Below are 21155 nucleotides of genomic sequence, written 5' to 3' on the forward strand. Positions count from 1 at the left end.
GACTCTGGGGAGGGCACCTCCTGAAAAGGCACCTGTAAAGTTTTCAGTGGTAGTTAATGRAGCTGTGTGTCCCTTGTGACAGAATTAAATATTCTCATCACTCAGCCTGGCAGTCACAGGATTCTTAGATGTAACTGTCGATACAGCAGACATAAGGGATTTTGTAAATAGGTCAGTGAAACAAACAGCAAGTTCGTTTCCTTCCTCTTATCTTCCTCACCCTGCAAAACCAGAGAAAATCAGTCACAGCAATAAAAACACAGATCTCAAAGAAGCACCAAGGAAAGAAATATCACTACTTAATCAGGGTCTCATTTCTTTCTGTAAATAACTTTCTGCTGATTTTTTTTTTTTTTAATTTTATAAATGTGAACATTATTTTTTGGAGACTAACAGTGATCATGAAAATGTAAATGGAAAAACTTTAATAGTGTTGCTGTAACCTTTATGTCTTCTCAAAGATAAGGCAATTGCAAAGATTACACAACACAAGGGAGACACTAAATGGGGAAAAATTGTAGTGAAGTTACTACATTTTATCAGAGCATTCAGAGGGAATACCTGTTTCCCAGGTTACACATAAAACATGATTTCTTTCATGGGATGATTCTATAACTGAACAAATCAATATAAAATCCATACAGGACTTAARGGATTTGGTTTCCCCCACTCTTAGCCAACACCTTTATCAATACCGGATACCTGTTTAAAAGATTTTGTGTGAWCGGGGAAAGGGGGTTGCCATGGAATTTACTTGAAGGTAAATAATGATGTCCCCCGCAAGAACTGGAAATTCTTAGGCTGTAGTCAGTTCAGATGTATGTAATTTTGAATAAAAGGCACTTATTTTCAACCATTTACTTATCTAAACTAGTTTATGTCTGTAAGATTATTCAATCAAACAAGGACATGCAATGGCTCTAAAATAGGACATGTTAAATTGCGTATTGAATTTCTTTTGCTGATTATACATCTCTGCTGTGGGTATATTTCTTAAAAAGGTTTTCAGACTCTAAAGCAGAGAAGGGTTTGTTAGATGCAGTGATGCAATTAGATATTTTCTGGATTGAAATATGCTTTGTCTCTATCTTCTCTGTAAAAGACTGAGATAATCTAGGGCATTGGCTTTGTCCCTTTGTGTTTCTTTTGAACATTGTTCGTGTCACTTCAGTCTGCAATGATCAAATACTTCAAACATTCACAATCATATGTGAATTTTCCGCTGAGGGGATTTGTAAAATGTTTTGAAGGCCAAACAAGTGAGTAAAACCAGTGTTAGCTTGTAACAATTACAATCTCTGAAAAACCTCTCCTTTTCTTAGTGCCCAAAAAGGTGATATATTCACATTAATTGAAATTATGATTATGTGCAACTGCTTCACCTGATGTAAAAGGTTATTAATTCATTTGGTTTATTATTATTATTTCCARTGTGTCGCTGAACCCACAATGAGGCAGGATGGATTTTCCCTTAACTCATGCCAGTACTAGTGCCATGAGCATGCTCTGAATGGGCAGCAGAGCTGATGTCTCCTGCTTGGGCTTAAGTCCTAAGGATGCCTAATGATAATTGATAATTGATATCTGTAGACAAACATTTTGAAGCCTTTGACCTACACAGGAACTTTTCATAATCTTCCCCATTGGAAGAGGATTACCATGATAAGACGTAAGGGAACTTCTGTAAGCCAGCAACATCATTCAGATAACTTAATAATAGCCTACCTGCAAATTTAACCAGAGGATACTTGTAAGGTGTGATCTGACAGGATGGCAACTAGAGCTCTGGGGAAAGATGGATGTAAGTCACTAGCCATGCATCCCAATCAGGACAAAGGTTCTCAACAGAGGAGGATCGCAAGTGGCAGGAGCTGTAAGTATTGTCTTCATTCACATTCTTGCTGGTATTTCAGGCATGAGTAGAAGCTCTCCATGAAGTAATTATGGTGGTTAATTGTGATATGTTGGCATAGAAGGTTGTTTGAGGGAATAAATAAATGGAGAGGTGAGAGGATGAACAACAACAAAACTTAACCTTATGTAGTATAGTAAGTGTACTTTATGTACACTTTAACAGCCATCCCTAGTAAGGAGAAGCATTTACAGAAGAGAGATAACAGCCATAAAGCTTGAAAATGTTAAAAGTACTGCAGGTTTGAGACACCGAGTCACAGATGAGAGGGAAGGACATTACAGTCAGAAGCACGCAGCACTTGGGAACATGATTTAACTGATGTACTTGGCAGCGCTCGGCTACCAGCTGGGCCAAAGGGTCTYTGAGTTCTTTTCCAACACAGACGATCCTGTGACTCTGTGGCACCCATGGTCCCTCACAATCTCCACCTCAGAAACGGCTGCGAACAGCGCCAGGGGGCGCGCGCGGGAGGGGCGGGGCCTGAGCGCGCCGGGGTGGGGCAGGGGCGCTCCCTGCGCATGCGCGCTGCGCCGCCCGGAAAGGCGGCCACGTCTGCCGGAAGCGATGGAGCATCGCTGCCCGGCCCGGCCTGCGGCCCCGCGGTGACCGGCGCTGTCCGCCGCTGTCCGCCGCTGCCCGCCGCTGTCCGCCGCTGCCCGCCGCTGTCTGCCGCTGTCCGCCGCTGCCCGCCGGCCCCTCGCGGCTCCCCTCGGGCCGGGGCGTCCCCCGCGCTTGCAGGAGGTGAGGCTGGGGCCCCCGCCGCTCCTGAGTGGGGCCGGGCCTGGGAAGGGCTGGGGACAGGCGGTACTGGTGGAGGGGTCAGCAGCTACTCTGAACGTCACCCTCCCGTCCGGCTCTGCGCTTCCCTCCAGAATCCCGTCCGGGATGAAGGAGCCCTTCCCGGGAGCTGGGGTACAGGCGAACGCCGCCGGTGTGGTGTGGCAGACCCGTGGTGCAGGTGCAGGCAGGCACCTGTGCACCGTGTTGGTGTCACGGGAGGGGCAGCGGGCTGCAGAGTTTGTGGGGGAGAAGATCCTCTGCTTGAGCCGGGTTGGGAATTTGCAGGCCAAACATCTAAGGCTTACTTGTGTTCTCTTGTGTGATACTCTGTAGCAGCTGATGCTATCAGAAACTGATGCAGTGGTCTGATTTTAATAGACTTGATTAAAAAAACTTCATTTTTAAAGCCTTGGTTTTGAATGTTTTCCCCAGAAACTCATTTGGTTTATTTCCATTAGTTACCAAAACGGCAAAATACCAAACGAATAGAAGATAAGTATTAAAATAACTACATTACTAACAACAGACAGTTGTTTGGGTAAATCATACATCTTGCCTTTTTASCAGCAGTCTAATTTGTAATCATTCTATGTCTTTTGCAGTATATGGTTCTGAAATTTTAATTGTACAGAGTTCATCAACAGACGCTCATCATGTCTTGGCTTGCTGATCTCGCTGGAAAGGCAGAGGATCTACTCAACAGAGTTGATCAAGGAGCTGCGTCCGCTCTGAGCAAAAAAGACACATCAAGCAATGCAGTTTATGTTAATAAGAACTTGGACTCTRCCAGTGAATATTCTGAAGTGCACCAGCACACGGGAGAACTGAAATACCAGACAGCATCCAAAGCAGCCTACATCTCCTCAGCAGCTGATAATATTAAACATCAAAAGGCCACAATCCTGGCAGGAACAGCAAATGTTAAAACRGCACGTAGAGCATCCTCGGAAGCTGCTTCTCCAGTAGAAAGTGTTTCCRCATCCAGAGCTGCCTCACATTTTGTGAGAAGAAAAAAGTCAGAACCTGACGATGAGTTGCTGTTTGATTTTCTCAACAGTTCAGAGAAAGAACCTAATGGAAGGATAGATTCTAAAAAGGAKAAGAGCAAGGCAACTGTTCTTCAAAATCACTCTCGGACTTCTAGTATTAGTTCTGTGTCGACCAGTACACAGAGTGCAAAAACTACTGAAGATAATTCCATCAGGAGCCAAGACAATGGTAGTTAAATTGTATTGAACCTAGAGATATTTAAAATCCAGTCTGTCTAGGGTAAGGCTAGGTAATGCATTTGCTRTCACTTCCTGAACCATTTAATATTGGTAATGTGTCAAATGTGTGAGGTGCAGCAGGACCTTTCACATTATCACTGTGGCAATACTAGATACCATGCTAATTTGATAAGCTACACGATCTTTTGCATTCTGGATCTACCTTGTTGCTACTGCTCACCTTGACCTCTCTGATCTAACCTTGCTTCAGCCCCGTATGTCCCCATTTAGAAGCAAAGGTGCTGCTGTATTTGTTTGGTGACTTGGGCCCTTCCCTGCTGTTGCCACGTAGGAGGGTGAGTGACATTCACCCATGGATAGATGGTGTTGGCTGTTGCCCAGCAGCACATGAGGTGGTRTGAAGTGTTCCCTGTTCCACCGTGCAGGAGGGATAAACTGGCAAACTTGCTTGTCCTGCAGGATGGGAAGCTGGATGCAGTTAGGSTGTTGTAGAGCTACAGGCATGAGAGAGCTAGAGAGGTAAAGCCTTTGGGTTTACCAGAAGTAGTTCATAACTGCAGTCTAAATTCAGAGGCCTGAACGAGCCTCCAGACTAGAGAGTCAAAAGATGGGGCTGTTCTCAACTTGATAACACAAAGGAGAATATAKCTTGGAAGTGTCAGGAACTTACGTTCTCTATCAGACTGTTCAGTCTGTACTCCATTCTTAYTGCTGTGCTACTTTGCTGTTACTTATTTTAGAAAATTGGTGCAAATGGTTCTGTTAATGTAGCTAGAATACTTCATTATTTCTTCAGTACTTTGAGCATGTAAAGCATTATAAATGCCAGCTTTTTACTTACTGCGTTAAGTATGCTCAAAAGCTTTAGACATAAAAAGGGATCATTTCAAAATATGTGAATATTTTTCTATTCCTGAGCCAGTGACTTTTCGGTAGGGTTTATTACTAAAAATAAATAATTAGATRTGTTAAACTTGGCTCTATGGCCTTGCTTATTGGTACTTAAGAAACGTTTGTTTGTTTGTTTCTTCTGAAGATTTTTGAGCAGAGTTTGCCTTGTGGAGCTGGTAAATAAGAAAGKAAGCAGTTACAATATGGGATTTGAGCATGCTCTTTTCCAAAGCCAATTGTACAGATACATATGTGTTATTTAAATATTCAGCACAGAATCTGTTAAAGTAGCTTATGATGTATTAGCTGTAGACAAAACCAATTAACATTATACTTTATATATTGCCATGATTATAATCTAATCCGTGCTATAAGTGGCTCATCTCTTGCTTCATTGGCTTCTTTAATCTATTGAGTTTTCCAGACAGAGAAATKAGTCTAAGTTTGTTCATAAGTTGGAAACCATAAATAAATCAAAGGCGAGAAAATTACACTTTTTAGAATCACTTAAATYGGAAAAGAGCTTGAGCAAATGTGGAAGAAATCTTCCTGTCACTTCTGCAACTTGTGGGTGTGGTTTTGCCTAGAATTAATAGTGTGGCCCAGTTGCCTGGGCTTGGGATGGTAGGGGCTATTCCAGTGGTAAGAAGAAAGGTGAAACAGCTTGGTTAGTGATCACAAGGGGAAATAAATAATGTTTTAATAACTTCACTGCAGTCTTGCTTGGAATTAGTTGCAGCCTGCCCCCCATGGATTTCAGCAGTTACTCACCTGGAGCATACTAAATTTAGAAGCAATATCTTTACATTGCCTGCTTGTTTGTTCACTGCTTGCCATRTAATTTTATCTTAACATTGCTGCAAAGCTTCTAATTATCAGCATGCTGGCATCAAGACTCCTACAGTGAATCTGTATCTTTCACAGCATTAATCAAGGACAGTGTGTTTGTGCGTGACGGGAAAAGGCTGTTGGTTCCTTCTTCCCTGCAGGGGACTGTTGTTCAGAATACTACTAGGARTTCCTCTATTATTGTCTCTTTTAAAATAAAGTAGGTATTTTCAAAATCTGAATGAAAACCCAGAATGAGCTCATAGTAAAAATTCCACTAGTTGCTACATATATTTAATGTTTTCTGTTACTCTTCAGCTTCTGAGGACTTTTGTGAGTAGCAAAGTCATAAACAGTGTTAATGTTTTGAAATCCTGAAGTTGCCATTTATTAATAAGMAATGTTACAACTTCTGTGTCTTGTCTTGTAGTATGAGCAAAAACACTGCATGATGTGTGTAAATGGTCCTATTTTGTGCAATCCCTTGTGAGATGCAGCTCCGTATTCCTTTTCAGTATAAACTTTTGTGATTTGTTATCGTTGTTGTTACTTAAACATTGATGCAGAACATGAACTATTGTTTATATAAAAGCAGCTTACAAATGCATGCATTGGTTCTAACTTGCATCTCTTTACAGAAACACCAGACAGTTCAGACTCTGGCCTGGGAGCACAAGGGAACRGTCTGAAGGATTCATCACTAAGTGCAGTAACCAACCCCAGCCTTTCAGCTAATGATGATTCCAAATCACATGAGCTGTCCAATCTTCGCCTGGAGAATCAGCTGCTGCGGAATGAAGTTCAGTCTCTAAATCAAGAAGTGGCTTCATTAATACAGMGGTCCAAAGAAACACAAGAAGGTACTTCACTTAGAACATTAGTAAAATGCTAATGAGCTAGGAARCTGCTCTATTTATAATAAAAACTGTCCAGGTACATTTGCAGGTATGACTTGCCATGTAATGAGTTGGGAGAAAGTAAAAAGTTTGTTCAACTACAAAGATAAAGCAAATGTTGATTAAAATGATGAGTTCTAGCTACAAAGCTTACATCTTATTAAAACACTGGTGGCAAATACCACTTTTAAAATATGTTTTCCTGTATTTTAATGGCTATGCAAAACAGTTATTTTTAAATGAGTAAATTTCTTTAAATACTTCAAACTCTGACTACTTTCTGGCTGTAGTAGACTGTCAGACAATCTCTGATGCCTAGATACTGACAGGAAAAATATAAAATTCGTATTTTTAATATGACGTCACTGGCTTTTTCAAAGCCAAATGGAATTAAAAATATAAAAAACATGAATACAAGTTAAATTATAGAACATACAGYGAACTCCTGCTGCTAGGTGTAAAATTGAGGTACCACGTTTTTTCACACTAACTGCATAAGCCAGATAGTTTTAATTTCCATTGAAATTCAGAGTGTGATGTTAGACTAAAACCAGAAGCTTCTAAGTATTCAGGCATTATTCATCACTGGTGTATTTTCCTGTTATTTATGTGACAATAAACTCMAACTAGAGTTAAACCAGACACTTTATGCAGAGGTTTCTGTTCACACAGGGATATTTGACAGTAGGTCACTGCAAGGGGGTGGGGCAGGTGAAATCTATCATCTGCAGTGTGACCCAGAAGGAAATGTCTATTTTGAGATCACCTCCAAAATTTTAAGGGTCATGCTTTGGCAGCCAGTCTTGCATTTGTTACTTCCTAGTAGCTCATAAATTTTCAGTTTTACTTCAACTTGATTGTATTTAATGTTTTTCTTTAAGAAATGAGATATGTGCATCCTGACTGCTTACAAGACCTTGCAATATTTACTTTTGTAAACTTYAAAGAACCTTCTTATTTTGTAGAACTGAACAAATCCCGGGAGAAGGTGGAGAAGTGGAATGTTGATCATTCAAAGAGTGACAGAATGGTTAGAGAACTTCAGGCTCGAGTTGATGATCTGACAGAAGCTGTTGGTGCCAAAGATTCACAGCTAGCTGTGCTCAAAGTACGGTTGCAAGAAGCTGATCAGCTCTTAAGTGCTCGGACAGAAGCTTTGGAAGCGCTGCAGAGTGAAAAATCACGGTACTTCATAATTTCATACTTTGGAATTTTGCAAGTAGTAATAAGATTGAAAAAATCAAGGTAGATAATCTAGTCTTTTCAAGAATAAAAATAATAAACTAATGAGGAAAGATTTGAAATACAAGGATTAAAGTTTGCTCTAAGACTGCTATATCATAATTGGAAACAGGGCAAATCAGTATTAGAAAGGGCGTCAGTCGGTATCTGATTGTTGAAGTCCATTTTGTATCAAGTATTTGTGTCAGAGGCGTGAAGCTGAAGGTCCCAAGAATTTTTTTTTCTTGAAAAATAGACTTATCCACAAATACAAAGATTTTTCTGAACTTAACTCAGCACTGGGATGTGAATCAGTAAGTGGATACTACAGAATATAGGTCAGGGAGGACAAGTGTGAGTCAGTAACTTGAGGCCTCACACATGTAGTTATATGCAGTAATCCCCTGGGCAGATTTTCAAAGCTGGTCTGGAAACCAGGAGGTTATATTTCTGCATGAAAAATTACACTAGCTTTCTTCTTTTCCAATTAATGTGTGTCTATTTCAGGATAATACAAGACCACAGTGAAGGAAGCAGTTTACAAAATCAAGCCCTTCAAACTCTTCAGGAGAGGCTGCGTGATGCAGACTCTGCACTCAAGCGAGAACAAGAAAGTTACAAACAAATGCAGGTTAGACATGAAGAGTAAGGAAGACTTTAAAACTCTGCTTTTGAGATCAGATCTGTGAGGTTCCAAGTGCTCTCTCCTCCCTTTGACTTCAGTTYCTGTTCAGGTTACTAATTGCTTGGAAGGATGTGCTGTCTGCTGCATTAAGTATCCTTGAGATGCTAATTTACTTCTTAGGTTATTTTGAAAGCTTCACGAGTAAAAGTTTTTGAGCATTAATGCTGACAATGTTTATTGGGGTTTTTTTGCATGCTAACTTTAATGTTAATACATGTTTTAAAAGTAAGTAATCAATTTGCTATGTTGTTACACAACTTAATATTACACAATTTTACTGTGTGATCTTAAGCATATTAAGATGGATGATCACTTCTGTGATAAAGATGCAAGTGCATTATTGATAGAGCATGTTTTCCACACTTAATTTGGCCTTTGTTGTGTATAATAACATCTCTGAAAATGTTTATCAGTGTCTGTTTTGGTTGTTTTTAAAATGCTTCAAAACATGTCAGATTACAATTGATAATATTTTTTTGAGGGGAAAGCTTGCTTTTTGTTTACTAAAAAAACGTGAAGTGTAGGAAGATTGTTATTCCCTCACTATTTGTGGTGAGGAAAAGAAAAGCATATTCATACTCAGATTATTTACCACTTGCATAAGCAAGCAGAAGGTCTTTCCACATAGCACTAATGTGTTTTTAAGTTGGAGGTGGTAGACAGGAGGTGTTGTGCCCTGTGTAGTTGCTTTTAAACTTTSTTTTTTTCTTTCTAGGTTAAAGTTGAGACTGTGTTTAAACACAAAGTGTTGTTTCTTTATTGCTAATAGAATGAGTTTGCGGCTCGTCTAAGTAAAGTGGAAGCAGAACGTCAGAACTTGGCAGAAGGGATAACTGTAGCAGAGAGAAAATATTTAGATGAAAAGAGGCGAGCTGATGAGCTTCAGCAACAAGTCAAAGTGACTAAAAGCCACCTAGAATCTGCAAAACAGGAACTGATAGACTATAAACAGAAAGCTACTCGCATTCTCCAGGTAAGCATTGTAGTGAAGAAATACAGTTTGATTTATATGCTTTAACTGTTTAAGGTGCTATGCTTCAAATAATCTAACTTGCGGGATTCTTTTTCACACTACCTGTCATGTGTTCTGGGGCCTATCTATAATGATACTTATATAGAACAGCTACCAGTCTGCATTTTGTAAGCTTAAGTTTAYAGATGAAGTTATGTAATTAAAACAGCAGTTCAGGTCCTGAACCTGGAAAAAAAAAATCCTGGGAACCATTGCACTTATTGTGCATCATCTGTCAGTGTATTCCACATCTCAGAGTTCAAATAGTTAATAGATGAAACCTACAATTTTTTCCATATCTAGTATTCTTGATTCAAGAATATTGCTCTGTTCTGCTTGAGGCTGAAGCCTAGCACAGAATGGATTCCTAACATGTAATCAGAGAATATTTTTCCATGTCCTGAAAGGTTGCATGTGATCAACATTATGTAAACAATGGCAAAATCAGTTATTTTGTGCAGTTCCATACTGTTTAAATTGTCAGAGATACCATGTGCAAATGTGGTCGGTTTGAGTCTTGTTTATATATGTTAGCAAGATGTTGAAGATAGAGATCTCTGTTTAGAATAATTAATTTAATCAAATGTTCAAGGACAGGTTTTAAATTATCTTGATAAATATGAAAAGCTTAAAATTGCGAGTCAGTATCAAGCTAACCCTAGGCTGACTGAATAAAATGGTTTATCCTCTTTCCTGGAAGAGCTACCGCTGTGTTTGGTTCATGGTTTTCTTGGAAGGAGAAAAAGAGAGTCAGTTTTGTATTTAGTGTCTGTTAGTGTGCATCTTCTCTGTTATGGTACCTAGAGGGCATTGCAGRCACTTGTAAAGAACAAAGCTGTACTCTTCCACAGATAACACAGGCTTTCAGTAAAGCTACAGGAAATCAGAAAAATTATCAGTACAGAAGCATTTTAATCTTTAGTTGTGTAGGATCATTATTGAATATAAGAATAGATATGTCTATATTTGAATTTTAGAGCAAAGTCATTATAGGATATTCTAGTCAAGCACTTGTTCAATACTGCTATAAATAATACATTGACTTATTTTTTCAGTCCAAAGAAAAGTTGATAAACAGTTTAAAAGAAGGCTCTGGTATTGAAGGCCTGGATAGCAATACGGCAAGCACAGTGGAATTGGAGGAACTGAGACACGAGCGAGACACTCAGAGAGAAGAAATACAAAAGCTCATGGGGCAGATACAACAGATGAGAACAGAGCTGCAGGTAGGTGTGCCTATGGACACCTGTACTTTTAGTTAGCTATGACAAAGGACTTTCCTTGTATGCTGTGGGTCTGTTGTTTCTAGTATTTATTACCTTACTTTTCACTCACTACTGTATCCTCCTGTTGTGGGAAGCGTTTCATTCCTAACAAGCGTAGTGATTTCTCTAGCCATCACCTGTATCCTTTCCTGCAGCAGCTACTAATCCTTGAAGCACTRTAATCCAAGTCGTCTGCTGGCATAATGGGCTCAACACAGCAACTGCATGCAAGTCTRTTTTACACAGTTTTAGCCTGTAGGCTAAAAGGAAGAAGTGGAGCCTTTCCTTTTCATATTCACAAAATGTATTTATTACTGTAAAAACATTCTGTATAAAATGACCAAATRTTATTTATCCAATACACCCACACCTTCCTTTTGAAGAAATATTGCATRTAGTACTTTCCTTGCTGTTACCTATCACAGATGTGGAGTAATGTTTGAATGCTAGTGAAATGGTTMCATTTCTGTTCATTTCAGGATATGGAGACACAGCAGGTAAGTGAAGCTGAATCGGTGAGAGAGCAGCTTCAAGACCTACAAGAGCAAATATCAGCACATAAAATGGCCAARCAAGAGACAGAAGCTGAACTAGAACGGCAAAAACAGGTAAGGAATTCTTGAAAGCTCGATCTCCTTTTAGGCCCCATCAGCAAAGCATTTGGCTTAATAAGAGAGTATTTGGATACTTATGCAGTGTTTGAGTTATTTTTTGTCTGGTATTCCAAAGAAATCCCCAAAAGCTTGGTGAATGTCATTAGGTCAAGGAAAGTGCAACCAGGACTAAGCRATGGTCAGGGCCTTCTGGATACTCCTGATGAACAGAGATCTTGCTGAACAAACGGSATTCTAGGGAGTGCATAGAATTGAGCAGGATCTTGAATTTTATTCAGCCGGGAAACAATCAGACAACAGGGATATAGTAACATTTGAAACATTTTTTATGTCAAGAAACCCTAATACTGAAAGTGGCTATCAAACTTCCTGTTCTCGATTAATACGGAAGTTTTAGCTTGTGAAACAATGTCATTGTAGTACCAGTTTAGTGCTATTTTATTGAATGCATTTTTTCCAGTTCTGAAACTAATTGTTTTTACTTTCAAATTCTCTATTAGACAAATTGCTGATAGAATTATGTTAATTAATTCTGTCATACTGTGTCATCTTTTTGAGCAAACTCTGCCTTGTTTTAGGCAGTTTCGTGCTAAAAAGAGGGTGGAGAAAAAAAGGCAAACTTGTATTTTATGTGAACAAACTTACTATTCAGTAAGAATTGGACAAATGCTTTGCACCCTGTTAAAAATTTTCCTTGTAAGAAAAAGCTCATGTAAAGAGAMTTAATAACAAGGAAAGCATGAGTAYTCTATATCTGCTAGGAACAATTTATCTTACAGGATTATCTATCCTTCCAGAAATTACATTTTAATGGGATGCTCGCAGCTTGAACTAATTAAAAGGCAGAAGTCGAGGTCTGTTCTTGATGGGTAGCTGATGTTTATTATGTCAAAGCAGATGGTAGATTATATTCTGTTACTTCTGCCCTTCTGAGGAATATGCTTTAAGTCAATAGAAAGAGTGAGGTGAATTTAAAAAGCCTTATCGGTTATTGCAGAAAAAAGGATTGCAGAACCAAAGTCTTCCTTTTGATGACACCCATTTACATGTGCTTTTACCATAATTGGTTGTGTTGGTACTTGATATAATTATAGTCAGTTCTGTCTGGGAGTTATTTTAACTTTTGTCATAAGRTTTCTGAAAATGAAGATGGAAAATAAATAGAGGTTTTTTTTTTAAATCTGATTGTTCAAAGGGAGAACAGGATTATCTGTTTTCTGTAGCAACTGACAGCTGAAGTGATAGTGAGTTGAGGACTGTCTTAATTTAAAAGATAAGCTTGACAGTTCCTTGAGTGGGAGCTAAAATAGCCACTAAATCATGGGAGTAACAAAACTTATGGCATGATTTCCTCTTCAGTAATTACTTTTTTACTAATATTTTTTCTTATTTCACATCTGCTATGATAATTTATCCTAAACTTTAGAGGAAAATGTATGTCCTACAGAATTAAGGATAGATATGCCAAGGGTTTTCAAACATGTTTAAAGAATGGCATTTTGAATTAGTGAGTTTATTTTAGGAATACAGATACCCCTAAAGTATTTTGTAGTTGTTACATTACTGACACATTTTCAAGATACCAGTACAACAAATGGTGAAAGTGTAAGAAAGGTGAATTATGGTCCCAATGAAATTGTGTGACTCTTAATAAACTAGTCTGAATTAATATTTATATTAGGGCAGTCTCCATAAAATAATTTAATTGGTGTTGTATGTTGTGTCTTGATATTCAGCTCTGTTTTCCCATATACCCTATCCTAGCCAGATGTGTAACTAAGTTACTATTTTAACTTGTATTTGATTGCAGCATATTGCTTTCTTGTGTTCTGTTGTAAAACTCTAGATAACTAGAGTTCGTCTCTCGAAATACTTACATGTATAAAATCTTTTATTTTTAATTATGATAAATTTTATAGGAACTCCATTATACTGAAGAAGAATTGTATCGAACAAAGAATACTTTGCAAAGCAGAATAAAAGACAGAGAGGAAGAAATTCAGAAGCTCAGAAATCAGGTGCGTATAGAAAATAATTTTATCTCCTTCAGTTATGCAAACAGTGATAAGAGCTATTCATTTCACTAAACTATCCTGAAGAATCCCATGAGGATTTTACTAGTGAGTTACTGTGTACTTGTTTTCAATAGAGAGTAGAGTTTTGAGAGTAGGGAATACAAGAAGGAAGCCATGGTAATGCTCAACTTCAGGACTGCCTTCACCTGCCCCATTGCAGACACCTAATTTGTATTTTGGTTATCTAATTCCTGGTGATTCTGTTTTTTTATCAAGGAAGGAACATCTTTGTGGAATATGATGCCACAAAGTGGCTGAGGTCCAAGACGTAGTGAATAGATGAGCTATTGCATGTACAGCAGATCTGGTAATTCCCATTTGCTTTAAATATTTTCTGCAAATTGAATTATTTCTGCAAATTGAATTACATGATCCATGTCAAATTGATGATCCATCTGCTGCCCTTGGAGTTTCTATTTGCTAGTGCAGCCATGTTGTCTATCTCAGTGTTCCTCAGTTCTTCTGCAACATATCCTGCATTTTCACCATTTCATTCAAGTTTTCCTGTAAAATGGCATTGGATTCCCTCCATTTGTACTGAGTTTTCCCTTCCTTGCTGGAAAACATTTTTACATACTCATTAAGTTGAAAGTATGATAGCCAGGCTGGATTAGCTTGCTGTTAATTGCTCTTCAAATTTGTCTCTGAGGCATAGCATGGATTTTGTGATCAAATTTAGGATTATACAGAAACTTCCATATGATTATAGGTAGAAAACAGAAAGATACATTTTTACATAGAGTTTCTTGTGTAATGTAAACAGTTAACAACTCCTGAAATTAAGTTTCCTCTTTTTTGCACTCTTCGGTGATAGTTTTGGCAGCCTTATCCTGTAAAAAAATCTGCGGTGGAGTAACTTGGTTCTTGAAGGCTTAGATTATTGTAGAGTTTTGTAATATGAGAGTTGGTCAGATTTTGAATTTAGAATGATTTTTTTTCTTTACTTTTTTTTAGCTCACAAACAAGACTCTAAGCAGTAGTAGTCAGACGGAATTAGAAAATCGGCTCCATCAGCTGACAGAAACACTAATTCAGAAGCAAACCATGTTAGAGAGCCTGAGCACAGAGAAAAACTCACTTGTGTACCAACTGGAACGGCTCGAGCAACAGCTGAAGGCTATCCAAGGCACCAGTGCTAATGGACCTTCCATTAACATGGCAGGCATCGATGGTGCTGAAGGTAAATAAGGAAATACAATATTAAAACTCTTGTCTTTTCTGCAGTTGAGGCTTTTCTATTTCCTAATGCCTTTCCCTGAAAGTCTTGATTTTGTAAGGAACAATAAGTGCTGCAAATAGGCCACTTATGCTAGAGACCTTCTCTACAGTGCCCATATCATAAAAAATAGTTAACTAGAAGCTACTTTTTGTGTGCAGATTATTTCAGTGAACTTAATAAAGACAATTTAATTCTAATACTATGGCACTATTGGAACAATCCTGTCACAGGTGCAAATAAACCTGTGTTTTGGGGTTTAAACTGAGTGTTAGAAACAGGATCTAAGTATTCTCTTGCAAAAAGGGTTTGGGAGGAGAGCAAGAATGGAATTCCTTTTGAGAATTGATCTGTTTTAAATTAATTTCTCCCTTGCTTTCTGTTTKTATTGCAAAGCAGCTTAAAATATGATGGTTCTGATGAGGTTGGTTTGTCAGTCCTGTATATCTGGGACAACCTCAGTGGCTGACCCATGGTATTGAGAGGTTACTTTTCAGAGTCAAAGTTTGTCATTTTGTATATGTTAAGTAACTTTAAAAGCAGGGAACAATCACAAAGACATGTAAAATAAGTCCAGGCTTCTGTTTCTCTGCTTATCAAAACAGGAGTTGTTTGTAAGTAATTTCAGAAAGCTGAAGTTTAGTTGCAAAAAGTAGCATTATCTGAGAATTTTTTTWAAATAAAGTTTATACTTAGTAAAAATGTAAATAAAGTAAAAAATKGTTGAATATAGAAGTTAGTGTCAGAAATGCTAATCAGAGTTTCCCTGTATGAGAGTAAAAACATTTGAGAAACTGTGCCAGTGTCAAGCCCATCATTTTATACACCTAATAATAGTTCCTGTGATATGATGGAATTGAGTATGAGGATATCCATTTAGTAAAAGAATACATTTTTAAAATACTCTCAGTTGAAATTGAGATGACTAAGAAGTAATTTGAATGACTTAATTGTAAGTTTATTTCCTGGTTTTACTTGGTCCGATTTTTGGTGGTGGGGGGATGGGACCAAGAAACCACAAAGATGGCTCCTGTGAGGAAGTTCTAGAAACTTTCTCCTTCTTCTCCAGCAAAAGGAGCCCTACTCCCAATCCATTATGGCTCTGGGGTTGATGGACAGGCTGCTCATCAGGCCTGGGCCAATTGCACAAGCTAGTTACACCTCTGTGATGACATATGGTCTTGTACTTAAGAAGAATTCAAAACAAGATAGGGGCGGCCGCCATGTAGTTTTTAGGTTGTTAGTATTTAGTTGTTAGTATCATGCCCTGGGGAAAAACAGAGCAGGAGGGTGAGGAGATGTAAGAAAAAAATGGAGACCCAAGATCATAGTAAGGAGAAGTAGTGTTGTCCTGTGCTGTGGTTCTCAAACRTGAAGGAAACAAGCTGTTCTCAAAAGGCCTATTTCCACAATGAGAGACCTGTATAGAAAAGAGAGCGACCTTGCTCTGAAGGCAAAAAACCCCCAGGCCTTTGAGAATTGGACTGAACTGATCAGGAGCCAAAAAGGGGAAAGAGGCTTGGCCCCCCCACGACATTTGAAGCGAATTGGTGCTAAGCAGAAATTGTGTTCTGCGGGGAGGAAGAGGTGCCCCCGCCCTACATCTGAAGCAAGTGGGTGCTTAGAAGAAGCTGTGCTCTGCCAGGAGATTTGTGATAGTGGTCTTAACGCCGCCGAAACAATGCAGTTTGGCCTTGAAGAACATTCTTTCCTTTCTCCCACGAGGTAAAGAAAAGAATCCCTTGCCATCAGCAGTTATACACTGACTGTTTCTTGGGAAAAGACCTTCCACAGCTTGGATCTGTAAGAATGCTTCTCCTATGATGCTGGACAACAGCCGTAATGAGTAGTTTCATCTGTGTTAGACTTTCATTCCTGCCCCCCTTTGTATGCGGGAAGACATGGGGGGGTGGAGAGGGGTGACCTGAGAAAGAGGTCCCCGGAAACAATAACAGGTGTCTTAAAATGTCCGTTTTTATTTTTCTTCTCCTTGTAAATTTTTCCCTATCTTTGTTCCCCTCCTTGGTGCAGTAGTATTCTTAGCAGTTTTTAGTAATAAATCTATTTTGCAACTTAAGTTATAGAGCCTGTCTGACCATTCTCTGGAGCATATACATATCTTTCTCTCAATTATGTTATGTTATCTGAAAGCCATAAATTTTCATGTTAACTGGGCTTTTGCTCTCCTTTCTGCCCTCTCCAGTGGGAAGGGAGGGAACATCATGGGTGCTTTCAGCTTTCGGCACAGTCCAAACCACAACATTTTTGGTGTCGTGACTTGGATAGGGAAAAAACAGGTTTAAACTCACGACAGTTTATCAAAAATGGACCATGCTACAATCATAATGATCGCTATTTTTATATTATTTTTATATCTCTGTATTGTATACTATCAATTTGTTTTATTTCAACAACAAATTGGCCAATCTTTTGCATTTTTTTCCCTTCCAATAGGTGCTCGTATGCGTAGTGTTCCTGTCCTGTTCAGTGACATGGATACCAGCGTGGCAGGAATGTATGGGAGAGTCCGCAAAGCTGCCAGCAGTATTGATCAGTTTAGGTAAGCGTGTCCTGAGGGAATCCCTTTGTAATTGCTGTCATCCTTTCGCAGTTTTCAAAACACACTTTGGTTTGTATTGCTTTTATGAAGGTAAAAATTAAAAATAATGCAGCTAAAGTATGGTATAAATTACTGAGTATTGACCCACTTCACTTGTGCTTTCCTATGATACGAATATTCTCAAACTTTTGCAAATTATAGTCAATATTTTGAACTCTTATAGATTTTAATGCAAGAGGATAACTGAACTATATAAAAGAAATCTAACCTAATTCATTACTGTTTAAATTTTTTACTTCGAGAGGTTTTGGCTGTGCCTGTGATAAACACCATAAAAATGTACTAGTGGGGTAGGTACTATAATTTATTTATCATCTTTTAGTCCTGATGAAGACAAGATTCTGGCTTCTAACCCAATGCAGCTGTTTACCTTGAAAGTTAATCTGTTTGAGGAATTAGTAAAGGAAAGTCATTCTGGATCCAGTAATAGACTTGATCCTTTTCTGAGAAGTTAGGTGAATTGACAGTATTTATAGCCAAGGTCTGCTACAAAACTTGAATCAAATACCAACAGAAAACAAAACTTGATAATACTTCTTAGTGCTTTGAAAGCAAGATACTTGGTGGAAAATCCTTTGTGCTTCCATTGGAATTGGAATTGGAATTCCATTGTGAAAGAGAAATTCCCAATTCCATCTGTGATTGGGAAAAAATAGGAGGATATGTTTTATGRTCTGAATTTTCTCATGCCACTTAACATTTTGAGTACATCTTGAAGTAAAATTCAAGACAAACAAAGCCTTGATGTGTTTGAGCCAATTCAAGACAGAAACAAAGATGTTTGAGTTTGTGGTGGCTGGGGTGAGAGGAGCAGGAATTTATTGCTCAGTGTTGAATTGTGTGTTTTGTTTTCTCTTATCACCTGTGTAGCATTCGGCTGGGAATCTTTCTGAGGCGGTACCCCATAGCAAGAGTCTTTGTAATCATTTACATGGTGAGTCAGCTTTCTTCAGTGCAAGATTTCTGCAGCCATTTTATATACCAGTRTGTTTTAAATGGCAAGACTGATGTTCAAAAGACTGTGTAATAACAACTCAGTATGTTTTTTTGTAAAGTGAACCGAATTATATAACAGCATTTTGGAGTTGTTTTGCTTGGCAGTTTCCAGTTTTTCCCAGAAATTCTTAGTATAGCAGTCTTAAAGACACTTACTTAACTACTATTTAAAGGACTGTGGAAGTAGATTTCTAGAATACAGAATAGTAGTGTCCAGTGGCCAAGCCTACATGTACTACATTTAGGAAAATGACATTTGTGCGAAATTTTTTAACATTTGACTCTTCACTTCATTTTTTTCAGTGGCTAATGATCACTCTTCTCTAGTAGCTGAAAAAGTAGCAAAAGAAGAGTGTTTCTTGATAGAAATAGAAAGTTGCTCGCCCACATCAAGCAAAATTGTTAGGCTGGCAACTGCTAGAAATGAAATGCCTCCCTTACGCACTGGAGGGCAGGGGCCTGTCAGCTGCATGGGCCTGTGGAAAGGCAAGCTTTGTAAAAAACACTGAAGAGTTCTGCTGCCTAAGCTGCAATCTGAAGGAAAACTTGATGGTGGCTCTATAGGAGCTGGGCAGTCAGTGTCAGTTGCCCCTTTTCAGCTCAAACATTGACTGTGAATACTCTAATCTGAATTTTTTAAAATATTTTTTTAAAATAGGTGTGGGTTATGTATTCCTTTTTGCACTCCAGGCAGCTTCTATTCTAAGTGGATAATTTCAGCCAAATTTGAATGAGAATTAACATTCTTACAGAATTCATTAAAATGCCTCAAATCAGTGCCTGTGGTAAGGAAAGCAAAACTTGGCTAKTTTACAGTCTGGTGTCAGCCAGTCACTCGAGGCACCTCACAGAATGTGTTGGCTGGGGRCTGGGTATCAGGGAACAGCTGAAGTCACTGGCTTGGAGGAAAAGAGAGACCACACAACACAAATCTGTGGGAACAGGCTGCTCTGGTTTTGCTGTTTGCCTAGTCTTTAGTTTTCCAATTCAGAATCTGATTCAGCATTTTGTTGTTCAAATGCCAACCATTTTTATACAAGTATCTGGTTAATAGAAGAAATATTTTAATCAAAATACTTCTACAAAATAAGTTTTATTAGTTCTCATTGAGAGCTCTCATATTTACTGCTGCTATGGATGATGATTGTCAATGCTAAGTTTATTTTTCTTTCCCCAGGCATTACTTCATCTCTGGGTTATGGTTGTTCTCCTTACCTACACCCCAGAAATGCATCACGACAGTCCCAGTGGCAAGTAGACYGAGACAGGACCATATGCTGTGCTAATGTAATTTAGACTGGCAATGCCTTTAGAATAATCAGTCCTGATATATCAGCAAACTTTTCCTCATGGTGTTTCGGAAGGATGAAAACCATCATGCCTGATTTATCACTACCTTTCATGTATAATACTATGTAGCTTTTTTAATTTACCAAAAAGAGCATCACTTACCAGGAGAAATGAAGCTGTTAAGCTCTGATTAGCCTTTACATTTTATGTAGACCTTCTGGTGGTTGGAATGAAAGATGAGTCTTGTTCTGCAGAGAAATGCAAGGACTTTTGAAATTGCAGATATATCTGGTACAAATTATTTTAGGTCATACTGGATGTGGGCTATGGTCAGGTAATAAACTGTACTTAGCATTTAAAATAAACTTCTTTCTGGTTTCTTTCAGTCTGCTTTTGCACTTCTGTTTTTAACTTTGTACATAATAGGCTTTTCCTTTATATTAACTGGAAAAAGGACAATGGATCGGTGCAATATATTTTTGTAAATAAGTTTAAGAATAAAATATTATGCATTCTTAGCTTTGTACTTCTAGTGCAATAGATGATGTATCTTTCCTACAGACTGAATAGTGGGGCTGCCTATTTAAAGGCTGGTATTTTAGCTTTATTAGAGAAAGAGAGATGGTTTTTGAGAAAGAAGGTTTAAACTGTTGAGTGTTTCTTTTTGCACTTGCAATTTGTATATTTTAACTGCGTTTTCTTATACCTCTCTCATTAGTATGTCTTAATCAGATCTTATTGAAACATTTATTTTCTAAAGCTTTGGGTACCTAATTAAAACTATTTCTATAAGAAATCTTATCAAAACATTAAAAATTTCACATGTCTGAACACTCACCAAATATACTAATAAACAAACCTTATTAAATATTTATAGTAAAACCCAAAATACCAAATCTACTGTAATAGTTCTGTTGTTGGATTGTGGCTTTCTGTAATTATGAATTATCAATAGACAATCAGACAAGGTCACTTTCTTTACTTAAGAAATTTCTTGTTTTCTTGTGTGGTGCTCACAGCTAGGAAATGAAAAGATGACTACAAGCAATTTATCACTTTTGCTGTTGAGGATATGGTTCAGTTTTCATGTGGCTTGAATACACAGCATTAAGTCCTGTGCACAAAGTCTGTCACGCTGGCTCCTATGGAAATGTTACAGTGGACAAATGACTGTATTACTGCTCTGATTCAGATCTTGCAGAGAAAACTGAAATGTTTTGATGAACTGAGTAATAAAAGAGAGCATTATTGTAAGTTGTGTCTGCCCTCTATCACATTTATTGCGCTTTGCCTGCTTCCTGTTGCCCGTTTTCTTTTCTGGTACTAAAGCCACTTTGAACCCTAGGGGGAGCTGGTTACTATGGAAGGAGGTCAGGTAAAGCATCTTTGTACGCTCGTTTTCTACGCAGGTGCAATTTTTGCATTTAAACACTTCCAAAACACTTAATCTTTGAATATTTCAGTATACTGTGTATTTTGGAGGGAACATTCTTATTGGTATAAACCCCCTACRTTTTTATGACATCATTTTTTTCTCCAGTTTTCCAGATTCTTATGATAGAGATTTCACAGGGGTAAGCACCAGAAGATTTCTGCTAACTTCTGYCTATTGAGCTAAGCTC

The 21155-nt window shown here is 38.2% G+C and overlaps 1 protein-coding gene across 3 annotated transcripts; it reads left to right on the forward strand.

The window, feature by feature from the left end:
* Nucleotides 1–1855: 1855 nt before the first annotated feature.
* On the forward strand, nucleotides 1856–20781 carry GOLGA5 (golgin A5). Of its 3 annotated transcripts, none has more exons than XM_057370627.1 (13): nucleotides 1856–1873; nucleotides 3298–3913; nucleotides 6282–6503; nucleotides 7505–7724; nucleotides 8268–8391; nucleotides 9215–9418; nucleotides 10513–10683; nucleotides 11202–11330; nucleotides 13256–13354; nucleotides 14366–14591; nucleotides 17082–17187; nucleotides 18118–18181; nucleotides 19421–20781. In XM_057370627.1, exons 2-13 carry the CDS (start codon nucleotides 3349–3351, stop codon nucleotides 19499–19501), a joined length of 2211 nt encoding a protein of 736 aa, XP_057226610.1. In that variant the 5' UTR covers nucleotides 1856–1873; nucleotides 3298–3348; the 3' UTR covers nucleotides 19502–20781. The 3 variants fall into 3 exon arrangements, with proteins under 3 accessions (XP_057226610.1, XP_057226607.1, XP_057226609.1); XM_057370624.1 differs by lacking the exon at nucleotides 1856–1873 and adding an exon at nucleotides 2574–2656; XM_057370626.1 differs by lacking the exon at nucleotides 1856–1873 and adding an exon at nucleotides 2688–2873.
* Nucleotides 20782–21155: the final 374 nt, after the last annotated feature.

The sequence above is a fragment of the Malurus melanocephalus genome, unplaced genomic scaffold, assembly GCF_030028575.1.
Source record: "Malurus melanocephalus ecotype Western Australia unplaced genomic scaffold, MMel_1.1 scaffold_129, whole genome shotgun sequence".
Classification (NCBI taxonomy): domain Eukaryota; kingdom Metazoa; phylum Chordata; class Aves; order Passeriformes; family Maluridae; genus Malurus; species Malurus melanocephalus.